A 21,442-nucleotide genomic window follows, 5' to 3' on the forward strand; every position below is an offset into this window, starting at 1 on the left:
GGCCTGCTGTGTTCATATAATTGGCATTACCTAGATACCCCTATTTGAATTATGTCTCATTGCTGCTGCACAAAGACAGACTCTGCTGCAGGAGATTGCATGTATTCAAGTGGGCTGCATAAACAGATATTGCTAAATGGAGGGAAAAGTTTTTAAGAACATACAAGTACTTAAATACATCAAAAGAATGTTGAATTATGCAAGCCAGTTTAAATGGGACATAATGGCTTGAAAATGAGCTTGATCCTGTGTCCATTATTTCTGAAAAATCATTTCTGCAATGAACAATTTTAGCCAATCCAAATAAATGAGGACTTCAGGATTAAGATGGACACACGAACTTAAAAATGAAAGTGTATAGAAAATAATTTTTCTGGCAAACACAAATTTGATATATGTGCCCACTCTCAGTAAGTGTACATTTTTTAAAAAAAAACTGGTGCACAGCATTTTGACAGATTCAACAAATCACAAGTTTCAATATGTAACTTACTTCTGAAGCCGAATGAGGTAAGTTTTGTTGTCCACATCATACACGTTGTTTACTCTCATTCCCACAAAGCTGAAAAATAATTAAATTATTTTAAATAAAGACAAATAGTGAAAAATGTATACATAACCACCATAAAATCAAACAGTTTTTCATGGAATGTTTACAGCATGCAAGGTGAACATTCTGCTCATCTAGTCTCTGCTAACTCTTCAAAAGCTATTGAGAACTCCCCTGTGTTTTCTCCAAAGTCCTGCAAATTGTCTCTCCAAGTAATTATCCAATTCCATTTGGAAAGCTGAAAACATTTTCAGGTACTTCATTCCAGATCGTAAATATTTGTGTAATAAAAAAAAATTTTCCTTCAAATCGTCTGTCTTTGGCAAAAGAACCAATCAGCTTAAATCAGTATCCTCTGGCCCTCAATTTTCTGTCTATGTATTCCATCCAGAACCTCACGATTTTAAGCACCTCTATCAAATCTCTCCTCAGTCAAGAACAGTAACAAGCTTTGCCAATCTAACCTTTCATTACCAGAACTATGTTTTTGAATCTTTCCTACATCCTCCACACTGCCTTCACACCTTTCCTATAAAGTATGGTGACCAGGATTGAACAGTATTCTATTTAAGGAGGATTTAATATCTTATAAGTGGTTCACCAGGATTTTAGTGTTTCTATTTTCATGCATCTATTTATAAAAAGGCTATGATCCTGAATGGCTTATTAACCATTTTCTCACTCTCCTGCATCCCTTTAGCATTTTAGATATCTTTAATCAAGCTGATTAGACATAAGATAACAGGTCGGATTTAAACCTGAGCCTTCCAACCCAGAGGTAGGGACACCACCACTGCACCACAAGAATACAAAAACACAACCTTCATTATCCATAGCCAATTGCCTGGAAATCAGCTTTCCATTTAGCATCATATCCCTCATTTTATGTTGCCTCTCCGCGATCTGCCTATCAAAATGAATCACTTCACATTTCCCTGCTTTGAACTTCACCTGCCAATCTCCATCATTGTGTTCTCAAAGTCTATCACTATCCTCCTCATATTCACAATAATTCCAAGGTTTTTTAAAGTTACATTTTTAAAGTATGCCCTGCACACCAAATCTAGGTCACTTATATATAGATCAAGAAAAGATGCTTAATACAAATCAAAACCTCAGCAGTATTTACAAGCATACTCATACAATTTAATCATATAAAAATAATACACAAAAAAAAACTTACTTAATGAGCAAAAATGGTTTTTTTTATACATCACTCAAAAACAAGGCAAGAATTTACCATTTCAGAAATCAGACTATGAATTCCAAGGCATACGTAATAATTGTTTTTAACTGCTACTTTAACACTGCTACTCCTGTTAAATGCTTATATGCCAATAAGGCAAGCAATCTCTGGTATACCTATAAACATAATAAACTGGAACATTCAGAATTTTAAAAATATCCACAGATCATGTCTATGTCGCTCTCTTTCAGGAGTATAAATTTTAAAGAAAGCTGCAAAGTGCCAGAGAACAATGATACCTCAAATAAGACAAACTGTAACTGAATCACGAGAATGGATTTTATGGAAAGGTGAGAATAGTGTCAATGAAGGTAATTTTGAACAATTTGTCAAAGTACAGTATAAAGAGATTATGTGACAGTTCCGTCATCTGCTTAGGATGGACATGTTGTCGCAAACCACTTCAACTCTCCCTCCCACTCGTTGGACAACATGTCCATCCTGTCCATCCTGGGCCTCCTCCAGTGTCACGACAACGCCACCCAGAAACTGGAGGAGCAGCACCTCATATTCTGCCTTGGCAGCCTACAACCCAATGGTTTCAATGTGGACTTTACCAGTTTCAAAGTCATGCCAACCCTCCTTCTCATCTCCGCCTCCTTAACCTGTCTGTCTTCTCTCCCACCTATCCACTGCTCCTACCTCACTGACCAATTCCCACCACTGCCTACCGGCACTCACCTATCACCATCCCACTACCTTCCCCAGCCCCAGCCTCACCCCTCCTCTCTCTATTTGTTAGAGAGCTCCCATCGCCCTTCCCCATTTCTAAAGAAGGGTCCCGATCATAACATTGTATGTGTTTCAAATATCCATCTAAAATACCTCAAATATTGTAACGGTTCCTGCCTCAACCACTCTTGCACAGTGAGGTCCAGATATCCAAAATATAGATAGTAAACTTCAGAGCCCTTCACCAAGAAATACTCAAATAATGCCACCACTGACCGAGATGGCTAATATGAAGGACTTAGCAGCCAGACTTGGTCAATGGCAAGAGTTGAGGGAATCTGATGGGGAAAAAAAAACCTCATCAAATCTGTTGCAGATGCAAATGTCCATGACAGTATTACCAAAAGCAGCCACTGCAGTTTTTAAAAACAGACTAAATCACATCTTCACAATCAATCAATCATGTTGTGTCACACAACCACTTACTAAATGGGATAGATTCAAAACAAATCTAGTAACTAAAAACGGTAAGGAAAAGGGGAGGATTCAATAAAGGAGTATAGTCATTTTAAATCAACCTGTTATGACACAGCTCTGGCAGAAAGGGCTTGAACTGTGTCTTCTGGTGCAGAGGTTGGGACACTACCATTGCACAACAAGACTTCCTTTCCAATAAGGAGTTTGAGAGAGCCTGCCAGAAGGTATACTATATTAGGTACCCATCAGAGAAAGCCAGAAAAAGCATGGACCACAGCATGCAAATAAGAGGAGCATGTTACAGATAGGGCCAAGCAATCACACACCACATGACCAGATCAAGCATCACAGTTCTGCCACAATGTGGTTAATGATATTGGATTGAAGTCTGCTTCTCCAGTTAGTTTTTCACAAACATCCACATCTTCAATGATGGGACAGCCTAGCTGATCTGTACAAAAGAAAAGTTATTTCCAATCATCTTCAACTAGAAATGTTGAATGGATTGTCAATTTCGGTCTCCTACTGAGCTACCCAGCATAACAGTTGCCAGTATTCAGTCAATTCAGTTTAATCAGTGGAATATTAAAAATGCATTGGATGCAGCAAAAGTTCTGGGCCATGACAACATCCGGGTGTAATCCAAAAGACTGACTTATCCAATGCATTCCAGTACAGCTACAACACTGACATCCACCCTACAATGTGGTAAATCATCCAAGTAAGTCCAGACCACTAAAGCAAGACAAATCCAATCCAATTATGACTTGTCTATTCTCAGTCACAAACAAAGCGATGGAGGTGTCAATGTTTATAACAAGCAGTATTTACTCAGCAATAATCTGCTCAATGCAAGCCTCGACATGATCACTCATTTCCAGGCCTTAACACAACCTTGGTCTAACCAGAGCCAAATTCCCAAAGTGAAGGGAAAGTTATTTCATTTTATTTAGTAACATCAAATCCTCAGAGCCTTCTGGCAGTTCCTCATTTGCTGAGTTTAAGCTGATTAGCCTGCCACTTAGTCTTTGGAAGGTGGCTGCACAGGGGTTTATGCTGAATTTGTTTATTAAGGACCACTGTCGCCAGTGAAGTTCAAAGCTTGCCACTTGACAGATTTTGCCAAAAGGAATTTGGTGACTTCCCATGTTTACCATTTCTTGGTCCATAGGATGTCTGCTGATGGATTTTGCTCAGGAAGGTTACTCATCCTGGGCACTGAACGGAGGATAGACAGTAGGTGGATCAAGCAGGTCATCGTGGTGTGGTAACGGATTTGTAGCTTGGTCAGTTTCAAACCAGCTGGTGGATTTTCATCAGTCAGAAGATATGTGGGGCACTGATGTTTGCAAGGTCAAAAAGCTAGCGGAGGAGTGTTGATACGAGGATTTGTGCATGAAGCATATTGATTAATTTAGTTGAGTGGCAACAAGATGCGAGTATGATGACCTATGCTAAACAGGTGTACATTCCCATCAGGATGGTCTGAAGGCTCTCCACTTCTCCCTTAAAAGGCCCAAACAGCCTCCATCCTCCGCCACTACCCTGCTCAGCTCATCCTCACTTTGAACAACATTTCCTTTAACTCCCCTCAATTTCTTCAGGTCAAAAGGTATGGCTATGGCTACCCACATGGGTCCCAGACATGCCCATCTCCTTGTTAGTTACGTGGAACATTCCTTATTCCAGTCCTACACAGGGTCTCCCCACAATGTTTTCTTCAGTACGTTGTTGACATAATCGATGTTGCTTCCCTATCTCGTCTGGAATTGGAAAAGTTTATTAATTTTGTTTCAAATTTCTATTCTTCTCTCACCTTCATCTGGTTCATCTCTGACTCCTCCCTTCCATTCCTGGATATCTGCGTTTCCTTTTCTGGTGACAGGCCGGCCACAGATGTCTACTACAAACCCACTGATCCCAGAATTGCCTTGACTACACGTCCTCAAACCCTGATTCCTGTAAGGACTCCAATCCAATTGCTCATCTTCACCACCACATCCATTCTGATGGTGCCACCTTCCACAGGGTGGCCTCAGACATGACCATCTTTTCCTCAACCTAGGATTCCCCACCACTGTGGTTGACAGGGCCCTAAGCTGTGTCCGACCCATTTCACATCTGGCCTCACTCCTTCCCTTCCACAACAGTGATAGGATCCCCTTTGACCTCACTTTCCACCCCGCCAGGCTCCTCAACCAAAGGAACTTAAACTGCCATTTCTGCCATCTCCAGCAGGAGGTCACCACCAGACACTTTATACCACTCCTCTCCCTTGTCAACATTCCACAGGGACTGTTCCCGTTACAGCACCTCGGTCCACTCCTCCTCCATTCCCAACACGTCCTCACACCTCTATGGAATGTTCCCATACAATTGCAGAAGATGCAACACTTGCCCGTTTACTTTTTTTCTTCTCACTATCCAAGGCCCCAGACACACCTTCCAAGCGAAGATGCAATTCAGGTGCACTTCATTCAATCTAGTCTACTGTATTTGCTGTTCACAATGTGGTATCCTCTACAATGGGAAGACGAAATGCAGATTAAAAAAAAAATCAAAAGAACTATGGTTGCTGAGATTTTCCAGCAATTTCTGTTTTTGTGTGGATGAAATGCAGATTGGGTGACAGCTTTGCCGAACACCTCTACAAAAATGACTTCATGCTTTCAATTGCCTGCCACTTCAACACACCAGTGTTCCCATGCCAATTTTTGTGTCTCAGGCCTGCTACTGTGCTCAAGTGAAGTTCAATGCAAGCTGGAGGAACAGCACTTCATCATCAACCTTACATCATTCAGGACACAACAATGAGTTTAACAATTTCAGAACATGAACACCTTCCTTCAGGTTTGTTGGCCATCCCTAACACAGTGTGGTCTTGTTTTGTATGTGTTGTTCCCAGCACAGCCAACCCATTTTAAACTATTCACACTTTTTGTTAGCACCCAGTTAGCATTTCGCCTTCCTAGTTTATCATCAGCAGCCCTTTGTCTGCTTCTCTTTATTCTCTCTTTGGGCACTGTCTCCATCTATTTGATCCACTCTTTCCTCTCTCTCTTCCTTCCAGCACCACTGCACACCCCCCACAAAATGGTAAGCTAAATACCACTATTTCCCAGCTACTTTCAGTTCTGGCAAATGGTCATTACTTGAAACACTAACTCTGTTTTTCTCGTCACAAACGCCACTGACTTTGTCCAGCACCTTCTGTTTTTATGACATCATTCAGGCTTGGGCTAATAAAGTACAAACATTCACACCCTTACCCCCCCAAACCGCGCCCGCCAAGGCAAGGGCGCGTCCAGTACGGGGAGAAAAACCTAGCCTTGAATTTATCTCCATTAAACCAATATCTTGGTGTCACCCTCACCGAATCCCTCATCGAGATCTTGGGGGTTAACAGTGACCAGCAATTTAACTAGACCAGGCATATAATTGAGCGGCTACAAGAGCAAATCAGAGTCTCAGATTTGTGTAGCAAGTAACTCATCTTGCTAAGATGACTTCCCAAATCAGGAATACTCTCCATTTGTCTGCATAACTGCAGCCCCAACACAAAAGTTCAAAAGTATCCAGGACAGAACAGTCTGAGGAATAACATCTATCCGCCATCTTAAACTGCTTCTCCCTTAACCACCGCCGCACAGCGTGAGCAATGTGTACTGTCTACAAAACATATCGCAGCAAATGACCAAGCGTTCAAAGAATGCTTTGTAAAGTTACCAACTAAAATAAGAAGGACAGCAGATAGTCCGGAAGCCACCACCTACAATTGCTCTCCAGGAATAGGTCAGGTTGACACGTCTGTTTAGCGCGGACAAGTTGGATCGAAGGGTCTGTTTCCGTGCTGTGTGACTATATGAATCTTTAAGTCACACAACATACTCACTTTATTCAAAAATCTGGAATTCAATCTTTTTTTTTCCCTGTACTGGACGTGTCCTTGCCCTGTGGGAGGTGTGAATGTTTGTACTTATTAGCCTAAGCCTGAATGATGTCATAAAAACAAAAGGTGCTAGACAAAGTCAGCAGCGTTTGTGAAGAGAAAAAGAGTTAGTGTTTCGAGTAGTGACCCTGCATGGATTGCAACCCCGTATAATACAATCATTACTATCATGAGGGCAATTAGATGGCCAACAAATGTTTCTTTTGCTGGCTTAGTCAGCACCCCCCACATCACAAGGGCAAATATACATAAAAACACTAGAAGAAAATGTTACAAAATCGGCCAGGGCTAACTAAAGACCTTCGAATCTCTCTTCGCTCTCCTTATGCCGTGCAATGTTAAAGGTGCTTGATAAATATAAGTTGGCGTCTGACAGTTTGGTGCATGGCCCTGGAACTTGAACATATTTCTGAATCACATGGTGTCATTTTCACGTTGTCAGCCCCAACAGCAAATTAAAGTCGGCTCACACGGTGTAAGAAAAAGTCTCCAGTACCTCTGCAGTTCAGATACAATCGCTCGGATATCGATGGTGTTGAATCGCGACTTCATCTTCACCGCCGGTTCAAGCCGAGAGTCTTCCCACCGTCCCCTCGGTTATCTGCGCAAGTACCAACTCCATACGGTAAGAGACAAAGGCCAAACCTCTACACCGCGACCGCGGAAGTCAAAATACGATACGACAACATCTGAAATATTGAACATATCTGCTAACATTGAAGTTTTCAAGTAATGTAGTCCCGTTTCAACTTAATGAATAGCGCCATGCCATTGAACGTATCGAGTTGCGCTTATATGGATTAAGTCATCTTAATTCATTGTAATCAGTGATTCATGGTATTTGAAATATACGGTTAGGATCGTAACAAGGCACGAGCTTATTCACAGCACTTACATTATAAATTATTTGCAAAATTCCGTCTGTAAGCTATTGTATTTTCTTTCTATTACTTTTTAAAGCAACTACATTGAAAACCGTAATAATGTGTGCAATATCGGATCCTCTGCAGGACACCTATAAAGAATTATTCTCAACTGCTACCAAAAGACAGCGATATGCTGCATTTTCTTCTTACACTCCAACTCTTGGAATATCTCAAGGTTACTTTCTTGATGCATGTTGCCCTGCAGAAACCTTACCCAGAGAAAAAAAGGATCTCTCCAGCTGGCCACTGCCATCCTAATAGCACAATCCACGACCACATTGTCAGACAGTAGAACCAGAATTATTTAAGCCACGGTTGAGCTACAGCATGTGTCAATTGAACTTAAGGAAAACAGAACTTTTCAGCTCCCATCAAAACTCCATAGCTTTACCCATGCCCCATCCATTCTTCAGTTTTTTTGTCATACAGTTCAGTAAAAACACCAGCCATGATTTTGTTCAAAGGACCAAATGGACTTCTAAAGCTAAACAAAGCACAGCACTACTTTGGTGTCTGTTTAAAGAGAAAGGTTTGCATCTATCTCTTTCTATGACCACCAGACATTTTCAAGCATTTTGCAGCTAATGAAGTACTTATTGAAGTGTACCCTCTGTTGTAATGTAGGAAATACAGCAACTAATTTCCATGCAGCCAGCTCCCACAAATTGTAATGTGATGATGAACAGATTGTCTGTCTATATTTTTAGAAAATGATCAATTCACCAGAGATAATTTCCTGTCCTTTAAAAGAGCACAGCATCATTGGATCCTTACATCTGCCTGAGCAGTCAGATGGGATCTCGGTTTAATGTTCCACCTGAGAGTCAATACCTCAGATATTGGAATACTTCCTTAGTCCTGCAGTATAAAGCCAACTATGAGTTTTGTGCCGAACCTGTGGTGGGACTTAACTCAGAATCTTGTGGTTCAGGGGGCAAGTGTACAATTAACTGAGCCACAGCTGATGCTTTGTAATAGTGTACCCTCATCAATGAATAAGAGCAGCTAAAAGTACCACAACAAATTCTGCTTGTTCTTTGTCAGTGTTCTCATTAATTTGCATTAGCCCATTATCATAATGCTTATCCTCATTTAGATTTTCCTTAATGGTTTTACCTCAGTTTATCTTTGCAATCTCCTCCATACCTACATGCCGATGTGTTTATCTTCTTTGTAGATAAATATTTGCATATAAAGTAGTTGCAGTTAAAACTGGTCATGCTTTCTTTTGTTTATGTTTTGTTTACCTCCACAATATTTGTAACTTGTCCTTCAGCCTTGATCTTTCTGTTGGCCCTTCTGTGAATACTTATTACTTTTATCAACACGATTGCACTTTTAAAGGTCTTGGCTGTTTATCCAAATAGGGTACAGGTTTGAGTCATTCCTCCAAATTGTGGAAAAACATACCTATTTACCCATCTATATGCTATAGCTGTTGATTTACAAGCTCAGAGCTTCTTCAAAACTCATATTCCCCTCTTCTCTTAGCAGTCATGTCATAATATAATTTCTGCCTAAATAATTGGATCTTTGAGATCTTTCAGGTGCCTGAATTAAAGGATTCTTTGAGCTGCATTGATGTGGTCCCATTTCAGTCAATAAGCTCTTTTTCACCTTTAGCTCCAATGTTGAACACATGAAATTCATAAGCTATGTTCAATTTAGGTGAAAGCATGCCTTCAACACTTTCAAAATCTCTGCAGTCAATTTTTTTTCTTGAGATCTATTTAGGGTGGTATACACTTTGCAATAGTCTCTCCCCAGCTGCAATATAAGTGTAGCCATTCATAATTGCTCTGACTTGTTAATTACATCTACTGCAATCTCATAATTTTGCCTTAGGTGAAAAAACTGCCTGTTCTGCTACATATCACCTTCCATTTTGACCAGAGCCAGGAGAGGAAAACTTGCAGTCATTATGTCTTACCAATACTTTCATGTTTGAATTCCGTGTTACTTTTCTATGGCTTACTGTGTTCCTGTTTTAGTAGCTGTGTTTATAAACAATTTATCTACATTCAATCTCAGCTCCACTCTGACACCATGTTATATGCTCACACAGTACAATAGTCTCACTTGTACTATGCCTTTATGGAACTGCTTGTAAATATCTATCTGTAGTGAGCCTGTCTCATGGCATAGGTCAAATGATTATGGCAAGCCAGGAATGGAATTTGTACATGGTTGTATTTCAATCCAAACATGGGCTTTGCTATCGAAAACAGTTGGATGCAGATAAGTGAGGTGCCTGTTGTGATTTCTGACCACTTCATATTTCTTTGTCTATGATCAGTGGTGATTTATGCACCAACAAGATAAAAGTTAATTCTATTACGGTCTAGATAATAGTCTGGAGCACCTGCCAATGGAGAAAAGTTGTCTCATGGCAAAAGTGCTTCAGTCATCATGACGTTAGCAAGACGCATGATAAAATGGCTACTAGACCTTTGTGCACAGCATTGACTTTGCCCTTCCAGGACAGACATTTGCACAAGTTGTCACGGCACCATGTGAGGAACAGGCCATTGGCACTAAAATGACCTGATAATCATCAGAAGATGCAATCCATCCAGTGCTCTTCACATTTGCACTTATGATAGCCAAATTCTGATACTGATCACTTCCTTGTCAGCAACAAGGTGGAAGTCTAACCACGAAAATATGCAAGTCCAAACATAATGGCATGCTGTGCATCACTATTCCACGCAGAGAGATGAATACAAATATTAGAATTTCTGAGTTTCTCCGGCAGTTCCTTTTCCCCCTGAAGGCTCATCAGATAATGCCAATGAAACATGGAAGTCTCCACAAGCAGTCAGCTGTGAAGTGTCAGTAATCATGTTAAGGCAAAGAAAGTGATATTGTGGATGTGTTGTCCCAGTCGAATTCGTGTCCTTCTTTGTCTGTGTGTATTGAGACCAGTGAGAATTGGTTGTGTCTCTTGGTGGCTAGTTGGTATCCTTATTGCCAGTTTTCTTCCAGTTTGACCTATGTAATATTTCTCACAGTCCTTGCATGGTATTTTATATATTATGTGTTTGGCCATACCTACTAGTCACCCTGCCATACATCAGAGACGTATCAGATGACTACAAGACTACTCAGACAGCTAGGTATAAGGGTAGCCCACAAACCAACAACCATCCTGTGACAGCTACTGACAAACGTAAAGGCCCCATATCCACAACCAATAAAACTAACGTAATATACAAAATACCATGCGAGGACTATGAGAAACAAAGTGGAAGAAAATTGGCAATAAGGATACATGAACATCAATTAGCCACCAAGAGACACGACCAATTCTCACAGGTCTCGATACACACAGGCAAAGAATGACACTAATTCGTCTGGGATGACACATCCCTAATAGCACAAGCCATACAGAGACAGGCCAGGAAATTCCTGGAGGCCTGGCATTCCAACCGGAACTCCATCAACAAACACATTGACCTGGACCCAATATACAAACCACTGAAAAACAGAACCGGAAGTCATACCAACTACCCCAGCAAACCGAGACATATAACTAACAAGCGGGACACACTGGAGGAGCACTAACAATGTTGCCTAGCAAGGTAACGAAATGTCTGCAATCAAACACATCGGCTTGGCGAGCAAGTCTGCAACCAGATCAATTTTCATTTTATTTAATGAGATGTTCTTTTTCCTGAAACACATGCCCACAATACTGCAGATTTGCTTTTAATCATAGAATCCCTACAGTGTGGAAGCAGGCTATCAAGTCCACACCATCTATCTGAGGAGCCGTCCCCCACACTGTCCCTGTAAGCCTGCATTTCCCTTAGCTAATCCACCTAGCCTGCACATCCCTCTACACAAAGGGCAATCTAGCATGGCCAGTCCACCTAACCTGCTCATCTTTGGACTGTGGGAGGAAATCAGAGGAACTAGAGGAAACCCATGCAGACACAGGGAAAATGTGCAACTCCACACAGACAGTCACCCAAGGGTGGAATCAAACCTGGGTCCCTGGCACTGTAAGGCTAAGCACAGAGCTCTTAAATAAAAACAGTTTATTACAAAAGTAGGTAAAATAAAATAAACCAAACATATAAATATATTTGAAAGATTTTGAAACACATCGTAAAACTACAATTCCATCTATCCCAACATTATTACTTTATAGTACTCCAACACCAAAGAGAATTTGCTTTTCTATCACATCTATTGGTTCAACTTAACCGTTTCTTTCAATTTCCAATCTTGACAGGTTGATAGACTCTTCCTTGAATGTATACAAACTAAGCCCAGACTTTCTCAACTTCAAGTAATCCTTTCAGGATTTTAACTAACAGTCCTTGTCTTGCTCAACTAAAACCATTATACTCAGGTGACTATTTTCTAAAATAGAACATAGAACATAGAACATTACAGCGCAGTACAGGCCCTTCGGCCCTCGATGTTGCGCCGACCTGTGAAACCAATCTGAAGCCCATCTAACCTAAACTATTCCATTATCATCTATATGTTTATCCAATGACCATTTAAATGCCCTTAAAGTGGGCGAGTCTACTATTTTTGCAGGCAGGGCATTCCACGCCCTTACTACTCTGAGTAAAGAACCTACCTCTGACATCTGTCCTATATCTATCACCCCTCAATTTAAAGCTACGTCCCCTCGTGCTAGCCATCACCATCCGAGGAAAAAGGCTCCCACTGTCCACCCTATCTAATCCTCTGATCATCTTGTATGTCTCTATTAAGTCACCTCTTAACCTTCTTCTCTCTAACGAAAACAGCCTCAAAACCCTCAGCCTTTCCTCATAAGACCTTCCCTCCATACCAGGCAACATCCTGGTAAATCTCCTCTGCACCCTTTCCAATGCTTCCACATCCTTCCTATAATGCGGTAACCAGAACTGTACGCAATACTCCAAGTGCGGACGCACCAGAGTTTTGTACAGCTGCAACATGACCTCATGGCTCCGAAACTCAATCCCTCTACCAATAAAACCTAACATACTGTACGCCTTCTTAACAACGCTATCAACCTGGGTGGCAACTTTCAGTGATCTATGCACATGGACACCGAGATCTTTCTGCTCATCCACACTACCAAGAATCTTACCATTAGCCCAGTACTCTGTATTCCTGTTACTCCTTCCAAAGTGAATCACCTCACACTTTTCCGCATTAAACTCCATTTGCCACCTCTCAGCCCAGCTCTGCAGCTTATCTATGTCCCTCTGTAACCTGCAACATCCTTCCGCACTATCCACAACTCCACCGACTTTGGTGTCATCCGCAAATTTACTAACCCATCCTTCTACGCCCTCATCCAGGTCATTTATAAAAATGACAAACAGCAGTAGCCCCAAAACAGATCCTTGAGGTACACCACTAGTAACTGAACTCCAGGATGAACATTTCCCATCAACCACCACCCTCTGTCTTCTTACAGCTAGCCAATTTCTGATCCAAATCGCTAAATCACCCTCAATCGCATGCCTCCGTATTTTCTGCAATAGCCTACCATGGGGAACCTAATGAAAGGTTTCTCCTAAAGATAGGAATTATTATATTTAACTTAAAGCAGGATTTCTGCAAACTGGAAAAATGCTTTCCAAACAATTGGGTCTTCCCCTAAGCAAACAAAAAATCCTGTTTTTTTTTCTAAACAGAAGGCAAGCTAATGCTCCCATTGTTACTTTGCCCACATGTAAAATTCTCCCAATGCAAACAAATTTCTATTAGTATGCCAGGAACTACTTCCCTCATACTGATTTTAGCAAACATATCGCACCAAAAATAATGACAAGTTAATTTTTAAGCCCCCTAATACACTCACACCAAAACCCACATGACACTAGTTCAAAATCAAAACATTAAAGTAAATGATTTTAAAATATATATATAAATCACACTCTTTATATCACACAAGGCCTGTATTTGCACTTATATTGTACAGCAGAGCTTGGACAATTTGCACCAAACTAGAAAAAAGGCTCAATAATTCCTATTAACAAAATCTATGATACAGTCTCAATATCACATTAAAAGACAAAGTCATCAAAGGTGCAATTATTTCTAGGGCATGCATGCCAAGCTTACTGAGGCTAATCAAAAGGATAAGGCTTCTCTGCTTTGGATATGTACACAGGATGGAAGATGGCCATATTCTTTTAGTCACTGAGAAAGACAGTAGCAGTGGAGGGGTGTTTTTCTGACTGGAGATCGGTGACCAATGGTGTTCCGCAGGGATCAGTGCTGATCCCTATTCTTAAGTTTACAGATGACATAAGGATCAGGGGAGCTGCAGATAGTAAGAAGGATTGCCAGAGGATACGTTAAGCTATACATCATTCACCAGCACTGGCTGCAATTTATTGACAGGAGCAATTTACCAGGGAGACTTCAATAATGCCTCTCTCACTTCTCACTGTGGACCAGGCCATGTACCCAGAATGCCAGGCACTCAGTCGCTTGCAAGAGCAAACCGTCTTCAGAGGTTTTGAGTCTCCACTATGTTCTCATGGGGCAGTCAGAGGAAGGGCTAGAAGGACACTCTGAGAAGCTTGCCCGCATTTACTGCATGTAACCGTGAACAATAAAAGGGTCATGGTCTCTGTTGAAAACAAGCACTTGCCAGAAGCAAAGAAAACCTCAAAGAAAGGAAATCCTGAGGCAGTAACTCAATTTCTGTGGAATGCCAGTTTTACTTCCATTACTACTGACCTACAGCACCTATTGTACTCATCAGAACCTAACCAAACACCCCAGAGGATGAGTGTGGTCATCTTCACTACAAGCATATAAAAGAGGATGGAATCAGCAATGCTATTCTTAAATTTCATCCTTGGGTGTTGACAAGGCCAGTGATTGGTTGCTCCCGAGCAGGAGTCAGTGTGGCTTCTTACTGAACCTGTGTGCTGTGACAATGCTCCCACAGTGACGCTGGGAGGTTCTGGAATGTTGACTGAGTGACTATGAAGGAATGGCGATTATGCGTCCATGATACCTGATGGGTTGCAAACCATCCTGAGTCAGACATTCATTACCTTTTGTTCCTTGCATTTGGGTCCCCCTGATCTGGAACTTTTTAAACACTGATTCCAGAAGTGAGTTCACTGTTGCCAAACTTAAATTAGAAGTGGGAATAAGTGTGGTCTTGCCATTATAACGTACATCTTGAGCTCATTTTGTTTTTTTTAAAAAGAAGCCTTTTTTATAATTGAGAAACTGATGGGGAAGGACAAGTGGTCATGTATGGATTAGGGGAGAGAGGATCGGTGTAATTATAAAGTAGAGAAGGTTTTTAAGACTCCAGTTTTTTTTAACAGAAAGAATGGTAAATAGGTAACCAATATGACCCAAGAAATGCTAGATTAATGAATTTGGGAGTATTGTGGGTTAATATTTACTTACAATAAAATTATGGAGCATGTATATAAGCAATAAAATCATGAAAGATAATGTGTTCATGAAGGGGATGTGATACCAATCTAATTTAATGGGTGTCCAAGAGAAGCTTTATCTGGCTAAGCCAGCGAATGTGACACACACTCGGATTTAGTAGGACCTCTAGAAATGTTGAAACCAAAGAAGAAAATGGGAATATATTGTAGGTGGAATCCTTCTTGTTTCTACGAAAATGAGTTCAGCAACCATCAGAATTAGTGGCGTGGATTGTCATTGGGGCTGTGGGGTGGCGGGTGGTGCTGACACTGGAACATGGGAGATTTGTTTGGGATTCCTCTTGATCTCTTTGTTGATTATTTATTGATATTAAACAGCCAGGAATCTCAAAACACAATGACTAAATATGCAGATAGTACAAAGCATATGGCAGATTTCAGAGAACCTGGTTGGCAATAAATTGAAGATATAGCAGTGGTGCTCCATGGCAGTGTGTAAAGGGACATTGCTGTACAGAACTGAGCTGAAATAGTGAGCTAATCATGTCATTTTCGAAATCATTCATGCAGCTGCATTTCTGGTCACCCAGAATCCATAACATATATCAAAAGCAAAATACTACAGATGCTGGAAACCTGAAATGAATGCTGGAGAAACTAGGCAGGTCTGGAAATGTCTGTGGAGAGTGAGAAACTGAGTTAATGTTTTGGAGTCCAAGACAACTCCTATTCATATTCGAGAAGGAGTCATGCTGGACTCAACATTAACTCTGTTCCTCTCCATAAATGTGGCCAGGCCTGAGTTTTTCCAGCAACTTCTGTATATAAAAATTATTCCAATCATTAACACAGTGAAGAGTAACCTGAATAATCAGAGGCTTGGAGGGGAGAATTACAAGGGGCAATTTTACAAATTGGGCAGGTTTCCCACTGGAAAAGCAAAGATTGAGAAATGATGTTGATATTTAGGGTTCTAGAATCATAGAATCACTATAGTGTGGAAGCTGGCCATTTGGCCCATCAAGTTCACATCGACTAAGGTTTATAAAATCATGAGGGACATGGATAGTCAAGGTCTTTACCCCAGGGTAGGGGAGTCCAAAACTAGAGGGCTTAGGTTAAGGTGAGCGGGGAAAGATTTAAAAAGAAGGCAGCTTTTCCATGCAGAGGGTGGTGCATGTATGGAATGAGCTGCCAGAGGAGGTGGTGAAGGCTGGTACAATTACAATATTTAAAAGGCATCTGGATGGGTATATGGCTAGGAAGGATTTAGAGGGACATGGGCCAAATGCTGGCAAATGGGACTAGATTAATTTAGGATATCTGGTTGGCATGGACGAGTTGGGTCGAAGGGTCTGTTTCCATGCTGTATGTCTCTATGACTCTATACAGATAGGCTGGAGACTTGGGCAGAGAAATGGCAGATGGAGTGTTGTCTCGATAAATGCAGGTTGGTGCATTTTGGAAGATCTAATGCAGGAGGGAAGTATAGAAGTAAACAACAGAGGAATCTTGGGGTACAGGTCCACAGTTCTCTTAAAGTGGCAACACTAGTTGATAAGATGGTCAAGAAGGCATATGGCATGCTTGCCTTCATCAGTCAGGGCATAAAACATAAAAATTGGCAAGTTGTGTTGCAGCTGTATAGAATGTTAGTTGGTTCCATAACATTCGGAATATTATGTCCTTCTGGTGGCACGGCGACCAGAACTGTATCTGGAGGCTTTGGAGAGGGCACAGAAAAGGTTTACCAGGATGTTGCCTGGTTTAGAGGATATTAGCTATGAGGAGAGATTGGACAAATTTGGTTCGTTTTCACCTGAATGTCAAAGGATGAGGGGGGATATGATAAAAGCTCACAAAATTATTAGGGGTATGGATATTTGGAGTCTTTTTCCAAGGGTAGAAATATCAATACCAGGGGAAATATGTTTAAGGTAAAAGGAGGTAAGTTTAAAGGAGATGTGCGAGGCAAGTTTTTTACAGAGCGTGGTAAGGGCTTGGAATGCGCTACCAGAAGAGGTGGCAGAGGTGGATTCTATAGCTTAAGAGACATCTTGACAGATATATAAAAAGGCAGGAATTGGAGGGCTAAGGATCAAATAGAGGCAAAAGGTTATTAGTTTAGAAAGACATCATGTGTTAGCGCAGTTTTGGTGGGCCAGAGGGCCTGTTCCTGTGCTGTACTGTTCTTTATTTCTCAAGGATCTATGGGAAGATAGCCAAGGTGTTCAAAGCTCTGATTCAAAAATTCTGTCATGAAACATAAAATGTGAAAGCCCTCAGATTCAAATACAGTAAGTATAAAACTCTAGCAGATGATCAATGCAAAGGTGACACCCAATGTGGGCAGGAATTTGCTGCCATTACAACATGGTTTCAGCTGCTCCTGGGTGATGTCTGCCCTTAAACAAAACAGAGATCATCTACATAACAATTTCATCTGTGGCACTTGTGGCAGACTTTGCCTTTCCAGAATCAGTTTGTTCACCCATCAAAAGTACAACAGACAACCTCAACTGACCTTATTAAAGTTCAGAGGCAATGTCTTAAGCCTAAGTGGGAGATTGGCAATGAGATCCCATTTTATAAAGTTAACAACAAGCAGTGAAAACAACCCAAATTTTGGTGGTGATTCTCAACTTGTATTGTCTTTCTTACCACAATATTTTTATGCATCCATAATTGTGTGTGCTGTGAACTTGCTTTTCTTTTTTCACTGAATTTGGGACCAGTATTTAACACAAAGTCTATATACCAGCTAAATGCTTCTTATATTTAGATGGATGTCAATTTCAAGTGGAGCCATCTAATCATGGTCCTGAAAACCAAATTCCTTCAACTCCATGTATTGACATAATACTTCTGCTTGTTGTGCCCTTTTGTCCATAGCTCTGTCTATTTATATTTGCTATTCCACATTTCTCTCGCCTCCTCTGTCCCCAATCTGTATTGTTGCCTATAGCTTTCTCTGAAGAGGCAGAAATTGAAATATATTGCGGATTTCTCTGTTTATCCAGACAAAATATACGATACAGTCACCACTATTAATATTATCAATACCCATTTTAAATAATTACAGTTGCATTGTTGTACAGATTAAGTTTTAATTCTCTGTAGAATAATTGGACATTGTAAACAGCAAACGGCATCGAACTGAACCTTGAATTATGTACTTGAACCGGACAGAAAGGCGAAACTGAAAGTGTTCTCTTTGGGATTGTTTTCAGATTTCTTAGAACGGAGAACTTAAGTAACTGAAACAATAATTTCCTTTCACAGAATATTTTAAATCCACCTGAAATGACGTGGTTATTGGATTTATTAGCGAAATGTAGAGGGTATTCTGTGACCGAAATCCTTTTTGAAATCCTACAAAAGTTGCTTCGCATTCTATTTGTTTTGGCACAAGGTCGTATGTAAAGCTAGCAATTAATAGTTTAGGATCAAATGAGTCCAATCAGTGTTTCTAGAGTTCAGGAGAAGCAATCGAAATACTAATCTTTAAAAATTAAAACAACATTTCAGTTATTATGCATTCCTTCAACTTGAAGTTTCAAATTTGGAACCGAGTGGTTTCATTTTGTCGGAGTTGGGGCGGGGGGCGGTTGGTGGTGCGGTGCGCGGGGACTATTGAAATCCAAAATCTCCTGGAAACCGGAGTAAACAAACTAATGCAGAATCGGCGGACATTTCTCCTCATTTCCGTCAACTTGGAGAACCACAACAATCTTATTCGAGATGACAAATATGATTGACTTGTTGAATGACGAGACTGTTAGAGAGAAATCTTATTATAACCAAAAGGTGTTGGTTCATTTCACGTTGAGCAAGTTACTCAGAGCTAAAGGTGAGACAGTGTTTTACTGAATATTGAGAAAACAAAGTTAAATTCTTAAAGACAAGAATTCGTTCGCTATTGTCGTTCTCAAGAAAAGTCAGAATATTTTCTTAATGATATGAAACAAGAGACTGGAGGTGCAAAGCGTTCCTTTTTTTTCTGTCCGGGCATTAAGCACATAGAAAAAGATTAAAATGGCATTCACTTCAAATGGACTGAAAATACAGGAGGGGAAGAAATTATGTTTCAGTTGCACAGAACCTTGGTGGGTCTCAAGAGCATTCAGTGTTGAGCACTAAGCATTGAGAAGCACATGTAGCAAAAAACTGTGCATGGTGGAAATCTGAATTAAAAGCAGTCGGCTGGAAATGCTCAGCAAATCAGCGGAGAGAGTTAACGTTTTCAGTCCAGTATGATGATTCGTATACAAACGTTGCCAGACATGCTGAGTATTTTCAACACACTGTTTTTATTTGAGGTAGGGACATAGAGGCCTTGGAGCTCATCTTTGCAGGTTTACGAGAATATAAAACTTTTTAAGTTATCAGGAAATGCTCCATTACTTTTACTCCCTTGAAATTTAGCATGTGGAAAGAGCATCTAATCAGTGTTTACAAAGACAAGGGGATTTGATAGAGTGGATTAAACAAAACATGATTTTCTTTGGGAAAACGGAGAACAACGAGAGGTAATTATAATTATTATGCTAGATGATTTCACAGTTTACTTCAGAGTTCAGATTTCACTTTCAAACAAAGGATCATGTAAACCCAGACATTTTCAATACTGAAATCAATGTTTTGTTAAGTAAGAATATCAAAGAATATGTTGCAAAGCTAGGTTAATGATGCTGAGGTGGAAGTCAGCCATGGTTTAACTGAACTGCAGAACAGACCTGTCTTCTCATGTCTATGATTTTGTTTAGAATTTTAACATTTAGAATTCACAGCACAAAAGGAGGCCCTTTGGCCTGTTGTGTCATGCTCTATTAGTCCTACTTGCTATCCTTTTTCAATAACCTAGTAATATTTCTCCTTCGGTTCTTTTCCAACTCTTTTTTTGAAAACCATGGTTGAACTTGCCTCCACCACATTCCTGATCTGCAGTAGTCACTGAATTAAGAAAAAAAACCTTCCTTATGTTACTGTTGCTTCTTTTGCAATTCACTTTAAATCCATGTCCTCTGTCCTGCCAAAAGTTTCTCCCTCTCAACTCTGAGGCTGAACACCATTGTCAAATTCTAAGCTTCCCCAAACTTTACATGTAACTGAAGCCTCTCATCCCGAGAATATTTCTTGTAAACCCTTGTTGCAACCCCTCTATAGCTTCCATATCTTTCCTAAAGTATGATGCCCAATATTTGTCACAACCTTTTTTTCTCAAAGGTTCATCATAATTTCCTTACTTTTTGTACACTATTTCTCTATTTATAATACTCAGGAGCCCATATGCCATTTTTTTTAACCACTTTCCCAGCCTGCTCTAAATATGTATACGTAAACCTGAAATCTTTTTGGTCCTGCACAGACATTTGATTTGTACTATTTGTTTTGCCTTTTCAAATTCTTGCTAACAAAATGCATCGCTTTACATTTCTCTGCATTACATTTCATCTGCCACATCTTTGCCTATTCCGCCAGCCTGCCCATGTTTTCTTGAAGTTGATCACAATCCTCCTCACACTTTGCAATGTTTCCAAGTACTGTGTCAGCTGGTTTAATAAACATCTATTCACCATTACTCGCTGTTCCTGTCTCTGACTCAACCAACTTCATATCCATGCTGCTACTTTCTCTGTTGGTCAATAAGCTTCAGCTTTGCTGGCAAGCTGACAATCAAATTTTAGAAAATTTCCATTGTAAGACTATGTTCACAATATCAACCACGTTGCTTTCATTAACCTCCTGTTATGCCACCAAATACTCAAATCAAGTCAGTTAAACGTGATTTGCCTTTAATCAGTCTGTATTGGCATTCTTTAATTAAATCCACACTTGTCCAAATGATTCTTAGTTCTTTTTCCTGCATTATCTTTTCTCAAAACAATCCCACCACTGAAATCAAACTGACTGGCCTTCAGTCACTGTGTTTATCTTAGCACCCTTTGTGAACATATTAATGTTAGTACCCGAGAAATAACAAAATCTAACATGCTGTTTTCTCATTTTAAACAATGGAGCTAAAATGCAGGGCATGAGATAAACCTAATTTCATTAGTTTCTTTACTTAATATTTCATATGAATTAGATTTAAAATGTGTAGCTTGAAATTATCTAACGTTCATATTGGATCTCTGAAACAGAAGAGATCACTTTCCAATAACGTTCTGTATTTCATATTGACTGGTGTCACACCTGATTTTGCACGCTGGAAATCAAACCTGACTATTTCTAGAGTTG

At 40.3% G+C, this 21,442-nt stretch overlaps 2 protein-coding genes across 4 annotated transcripts in view; one reads left to right on the plus strand and one right to left on the minus strand.

Moving 5' to 3' along the window:
• The window catches only part of LOC109922461 (ribosome quality control complex subunit NEMF-like), a 134,024-nt gene extending 126,492 nt beyond the window's left edge, over positions 1–7,532 (minus strand). The window contains exons 1-2 of the mRNA XM_048600086.1: positions 7,391–7,532; positions 494–562 (exon numbers count right to left, since the gene is read on the minus strand). Coding sequence (XP_048456043.1) covers positions 494–562; positions 7,391–7,446 — 125 coding nt within the window. The 5' untranslated portion in view covers positions 7,447–7,532. The remainder of the gene's footprint in view (positions 1–493; positions 563–7,390) is intronic.
• An 11,411-nt stretch (positions 7,533–18,943) lies between these two features.
• Positions 18,944–21,442, plus strand: part of LOC109936931 (MAPK/MAK/MRK overlapping kinase) — a 124,301-nt gene continuing 121,802 nt past the window's right edge. For all 3 annotated transcript variants that reach the window (XR_007262567.1, XR_007262568.1, XM_048599643.1), the window contains exon 1: positions 18,944–19,052. Coding sequence is in view for 1 of the 3 variants with exons in the window: in XM_048599643.1 (XP_048455600.1) it covers positions 18,944–19,052 (109 nt within the window). In the remaining 2 variants the exon portion in view is untranslated. The remainder of the gene's footprint in view (positions 19,053–21,442) is intronic.

The sequence above is a fragment of the Rhincodon typus genome, chromosome 8, assembly GCF_021869965.1.
Source record: "Rhincodon typus isolate 14 chromosome 8, sRhiTyp1.1, whole genome shotgun sequence".
NCBI lineage: Eukaryota > Metazoa > Chordata > Chondrichthyes > Orectolobiformes > Rhincodontidae > Rhincodon > Rhincodon typus.